Source organism: Eschscholzia californica, unplaced genomic scaffold (genome assembly GCF_041429995.1).
Source record: "Eschscholzia californica isolate CP2 unplaced genomic scaffold, dmEscCali1.0.p SCAF_3, whole genome shotgun sequence".
NCBI classification, from domain to species: domain Eukaryota; kingdom Viridiplantae; phylum Streptophyta; class Magnoliopsida; order Ranunculales; family Papaveraceae; genus Eschscholzia; species Eschscholzia californica.
Genome location: NW_028238420.1, coordinates 39,574,624 through 39,580,871, shown reverse-complemented (window position 1 = coordinate 39,580,871; position 6,248 = coordinate 39,574,624). Strand labels below are relative to the sequence as shown.

General features: G+C 36.9%; 1 protein-coding gene across 1 annotated transcript; it reads left to right on the top strand.

Annotated features, from left to right (window-relative positions):
• The first annotated feature begins 3,480 nt into the window (after positions 1-3,480).
• On the top strand, positions 3,481-5,814 carry LOC147550196 (ras-related protein RABC2a-like). The gene is made up of 6 exons (XM_086672394.1): positions 3,481-3,984; positions 4,570-4,638; positions 4,817-4,882; positions 5,037-5,158; positions 5,264-5,392; positions 5,496-5,814. Exons 1-6 carry the CDS (start codon positions 3,843-3,845, stop codon positions 5,607-5,609), a joined length of 642 nt encoding a protein of 213 aa, XP_086528520.1. The 5' UTR covers positions 3,481-3,842; the 3' UTR covers positions 5,610-5,814.
• The last annotated feature ends 434 nt before the right edge of the window (positions 5,815-6,248 follow it).

Sequence of the window (6,248 nt, the reverse complement as noted above, 5' to 3'; positions counted from 1 at the left end):
CACGAAGATAATTGAGCATGCATCATTTAGATCAAAGGCGATAGAAGTAAGCACATCTCTCCGAAATTGTTCAACTCACATCTACTCCAGAAGAATAAAGAAATCGATGTCCATAATATACAATCATGTGAGAATTGTGTTGACTCGTTTACCAAGTCTTTGCCTACTACAACGTTCATAAAACTAATGCGTGGCATCAAAATGCACCAATCAGTTCAAGTATGATATGTTGGGTTATGTGGTCTCCTAGTGTTGGTAGCGGAATCTCAGACATCTAACATGTTGGGTTCTTGAGAATTTTTCACACCTTATTTAAGTCTTAAGAAGCATTATATAGACCCCCTAAGTTAGAGTACAACCCTAATTAGGTCTCCTAAAATACACTTTTGAATAAGATTTAGGAAACCCTTAAAAATAGCAACTAGTTGCTATTTCCTTGTTTCACATAGCTTGGCCGACCACATCATGACCATCTTGGGCAGATCTGGCCGGACCCTATAAGGGAACACGCCCAAGCTTGGTTGTCCCCTTTTGGGCCTAAAACATCCCTTTTGGTGCCCGACCCAAATACCCCTTCTTTGCCTTTTGTACTATCTTTGTCTAAACTATTTTTAGGCCTTTAGGACATATCTACGGGTCTTACCCAACCATATATGTCTCATCCCTCTAGTCATATCTTCCGATCAAGTTGACACTCTTTGTGTAACCCGATGATCCGGACGAAGTTAGTCGTGAATCACTCCGTGATTCGACGATCGTAGTTGGTTTTTAGCTAAAACCTACGACCCCTAAATCATCCGGACTTAATGATCTTCTTCATAAATTGTCCTATCCAACAAATTGCTCGCATTACATCTCTGGTCGAAGGATATCTCCTTCATGATATTCATCAGAGGGAGCCTATCATCATTGAAGAATTCTGTATCGCTACTCTATTTCCTTCGTCCAATTTTCGTCCCATTGGATTTTTGTAGCACGCCTATAACGAAACAATGTTTGCATATCTAGCGCCATTCAGAATCTGTACTATCACACTTTTTCCTTCACCAATTTTTATCTTACATGGTTTTACTGACAAGATTTTTGACGAGACAATCATTACAGAGACGATCATGGTCATCTAAGGGAAAAGTGTTGTAGATAATGATGATGTAGACGCCCATAGCTTTATGTGGAAATCAATTTGCATTGCCCAGACATGAAGTTAAAGAAGTGCCCAACATAGCATGAGGTCTCTATACCACAAAATATCACACATAAATTCGCTCCATCTCCCACATGCAATTAGTTTAGAGCAAATCCAAAACTTACGCCTAAAAAACATTTTTTTTTATTATAATTAAATGAAGGGGCTCTACCTCAAAATCAACCCCAACCTTAAAGGGGCTTAGACTTAAAAATTGTGCATGCGTGAAACACGTGGGTATGTTTTTTTCGGTGTCGAAAAGCGAGTGTGATCTTTGGTATGTGCGAAACATGCGCGTTAACTATTTTTTGTGTGTTTTTTTGTAATCCAAATGTTTTTTCTTTTGAAAATTTAAATAGGGAACCAACCCATTTGGATTGTTGGACCTAATCCAACGGCCATAGGACTTTCCCACACGACCGTTGGAAGCCCAACAGTGTCAGTCGACTCTTCTTGTGGAATCGATTGAGGGTTGTCTTGGGGCTCAGACCCAAGCATCCCGGGTTGGACCATAAAGGTTGAGGCCCAAAAGTTGAATGTTGGGCCTCAACCCCTATGGGTTGGATTGGCTGTTATGTACATTTTTTTAATACAAACACTTTCAGTTTTTGTTTTGTTATGTTGAAAGACACACTTGCAAGTTACTAATAATATATATGACCACTAATATAAAGAGTTTATAAATTTGGTTGCTACTTAGAGTATTAGATATCTCTTTGGCATCTATTTTTTGTTTACAAACATTCTCATAGACAGTTTCACATTAATTTGATTGTCCCTGTCACAATGTTTATTTTCAAGAAAGATGGGTTTTGTGTTATTGGTATTGCAATTAGGTCTTGCACGAACCATAGACAAAATCATCAAAAGACCCCACCATCCCCACTTGATATGGGAAAGGAGAGTATTCTTAAGAAGGGGGGGAAATGAGGGGGGGTTGGCCGGTTGAGGGAGTAATAAAGGGTGAGAACAAAGCATTTACTGCCTTGTCTTCCTTCCTCTTCTTCATGAATCATCCATTCATTCATTCCCCAACAGTCAAAGAATAACCCCTCTTCTCTTCCTTCCTCTTCTTCATGAATCATCCATTCATTCATTCCCCAACAGTCAAAGAATAACCCCTCTTCTCTTCTTCTTCTCGTTAATAGTACTAACAGATAAAGAAAGAAAGGAATCAATCTACTTAATCAGGGCCGGTCCTGAGATTTCGGAGGCCCGAAGCAAGTTTAAAGAATGTGGCCCCAATTTGTTTCACAATAAAAAAAAATCGTATATTGAAACTTCTACGTTTTCCTTATACTTAATATCGAGCGTAAAACCGGCTCAGATTCGAAGAGAGTACTAGTCGGTTTTTAGTCGAACTTTCAATTTAGTGGTTCAACGAGATTCATAAGAAAAAAAAGTTGAGGCATAAGTGTCGGTAATGGAGGTTTGATAGTGATTTATGAGAAACCCGACCAAGACAAAAAAAACGAGTCAAACCAATTGTCTAGTTTTATGTAAGAATTAATTGTGCTATAATGCAACTTTCTATATTTGTAGGCTTGTAGCAATTGCTATGTCCTATTAAACTAATGCTATATAAATTTGAGTTTTTCAGTTTACATAAAAAAATAGTTCATGTATTGTTATATAATACTACTAATTGTTTTGAGTATGTTATTAAATTTGCAAAATAAAAGTTTATATTTAATAGTTGATAGCTCAATTGGTAAGTACTCTAGGTCCTAAATTCAATTCCCAACCGATGTGAAATTTATAGTTTATAAAATTTGGATTATTAAAGTATAAATAAACTAGTTTGATTACATTTTTTATAAATTCGTGGTAAACCTTTCAAAAATGACAAGAACAATAATAAAAATTATATTTATAATAATATCAATAATAATAGTGAGTGTGGTTAAAGTGATAACAATAAATGAAAATTACAATATTCCCATGGGTATGTATCAAATAAATCAGAGTGAGAAGTCAAACAAAACAAAGAGGGAGTCAGAGAGAAAGGTGGGAGAGATATAGTATGAGACATACGAGAGGAGAGGAGATATCGCCAACCGCCTAAAAGACTTTATTGTGGGGCCCTTACTTTGTTTTAATCCTTAGACCAACATTATTGTGGCCCTATTTCCCAAGAAGAAAACATTGTTGTGGCCCTTTTCTATAATTGTTACTTGAGATTTTAAAGGCACCTCAAGTCAGATTTCTCTTAGAAGTGGCCCTTAGATTTGGGGGCCCAAAGCGACGCTTTGTTCGCTTTGGGCTCAGGGCCGGCCCTGTACTTAATTGGTCAGGCTCTATCTCTCTAGTCTCTATCATGTAGTATCATCTCAAGTGTTGTCTTATCTCATAGTATCTGAGTCAAAGTCAGATTCAGATAGAGAGATTGTCTGTCTGTCTTTCCGTCTTCACTTTTCTTCTTTTTCCCCACCACCACCCACTCAAACCCCACCCCAAAGCGTTGGCAAACTCATTTCCCAATAGCTTCTATATTCTTTTCTTTTCGTTATAACGAATACATTCTCTCTCTCTCTAACTTTACACTCTTTCTTTCTTCTTCTTCTTCTTCTTCTTAACCAAACCAACAACAGAGTAGTTGTAGTAGTTCGATTCGATCACAGAGAGAAAAAAACAGAGAGAGAGAAACAGTACTAAAATGGGTTCATCTTCAGGAAATGGGAATAGCAATTACGATCTGTCGTTTAAGATCTTGTTGATTGGTGATTCGGCTGTCGGCAAAAGCAGTCTTCTTGTTAGTTTCATCTCCAATACTTGCGAAAATCTTTCCCCCACTATTGGTACTAACCCTTTCTCTCTCTCTCTCTCCCATATCTATCTAGTACTATTATATATCACTTAATTTCATTTTCTTCTTACTAGTTTCATTATAACAAAAATCAATTTTTATTCATTTTTATTTATACGCATAGAAAAGCATTAGTATTAAGTTTCAATCCGCCTCAATAACATACAAAAATGCCTGAATACGGATGCTTCTTACGTTTCAATCCGCCCCAATAGCATTATTACGTTTCAATCCTTCCGTAGTTTCCACCGAAACCAAAATTTCATTCCTTGCTTAATAGAGACTTGGTTGGGCTCGAGCTGGCTGAGAAGGAAGGTCCCAACTACTGAACTTTACTACATAGAATAGATATGGTTCCCCCTTACTCCTGGAGCCATATTCGTTCCGCTGTTGTACTTTGGGTGCATTAAGTTGTGCTGTAGCTAAGTTTTTTAAATTTTTAGGTTCTCCCTCAATTTCTGCAGATTACTTAATTTATCTGCAAATTTACTTCATTCACCTTTTTTCTGTTCATTCCCCTGAATATCATGATTATCGTCACACATTCGTCTTGTATCTTGTCTCCTCTCTTTTGCAGGTGTGGATTTCAAGATTAAGTTGCTCACAGTTGGTGGGAAGAGGTTGAAGCTTACAATTTGGGATACTGGTAAAAGCAATTTAGTCATTATTTTTTCTTCACATTTATATCGTCTTGTACTTTTGAAACAATGCATTTCAGAGAGCCCTAAAAGGCTAAAACGTTATTTGAATATTGAAAATGTGGAAGTGCATCGACATTACCGAATCTGTTTAACAGAGATATGTCATCATTTTTTCTATTGCAGCTGGACAGGAAAGGTTCAGAACATTAACAAGCTCTTATTACAGAAGTGCTCAAGGGATAATTCTCGGTATATCACTTCATCGAGACAACTTCTTATTTTCCGGGTCTTTTTAGTTTCGTCATAAGCATATTTGGGTGGAATGGTGAAGCTATTAGTTTCTTACCTACCATTTGTTTGATCTTCATTCAGCAACTAATTCATTATTTACTTGTAATCTTAGTTTATGATGTTACTCGACGAGAAAGCTTTACAAACTTGTCAGATGTATGGTCAAAGGAAGTCGAACTTTACTCCACTAATCAGGATTGTATTAAGATGTTAGTTGGAAACAAGGTTGATAGGGTAAATCCTTTTTGTCTCTGTCTCCTTTAAATCTAGGATTATTAAACACGGGGAGATAGACAAAATCCACAACATTTCATGTCGTTTGATACATGAATTTTTCAGGATAGCGATAGGGCAGTAACAAGAGAAGAAGGGATGGCTCTTGCCCAAGAATTGGGATGTTTGTTTCTTGAATGTAGTGCGAAGACTCGAGAAAACGTGGATAAATGCTTTGAAGAACTCGCTTTGAAGGTAAACCCTCTTTCATCTCGAAAATGTGCTAATGTATAGCTTCTTGAAAGTTCCTTAAATGATGGTGTAAAGTCGTTCTAACGAAATCTAAAAAATTCCACAGATTATGGAGGTTCCAAGCTTATTGGACGAAGGGTCGTCGAATGTTGTTAAAAGGAACATCTTGAAACAAAAACAAGAAGATCAAACACCCCTGAACACAGGTTGTTGCTCTTAATTGGTCCACAAACAACTGTAACTGAAGTGTGAAAATATCTGCTATATACTATATATATAAAAATCATGTAAGTGGTGAAAATTTTAAAAACCTTAAAAGTTGTCATTTAGTTTCTGCAGATATTGGGATGAATACAAGATTGAGTAGATAATGTAAGAATAACGTTGTTATTATCGAAACCCTAACATTCATTTTTAGTCTTTCATATGTCGGGGTTTGTTCTTTGTGATTGAATGCAATGAATTTTATTTCTTTCAATATGTTGTAATCATTCATTTCTTCTTTCATCATGAGTACTTTTCCCCTCGATATTGGAACAGCCTCATGAAAAAGATTTGACCTCAATGTTTCCTCTGCACTTATGGCTACGCTCCTGGCATGTACGTATTTGCGATGCCTAGGTGTGTGACTTTGTTGTACCATCACTTGGGTTGTGCTTTCCGCATCGCTTTTAAATGTGCTTTTAGCTCCACATCTCAGACAGTTTTGCTGGTGCTTCAGAGCAATGCTTTTCCCTACTAGCAACAACGATGAGTGGCTGAAGCGTTGGCGAAAATACTTGAAAGCGTAACAAGTGCGACATAAATGTCGCCGAAAGTACATATACCTAAAGTAAACTACATACACCGAAAGTACATA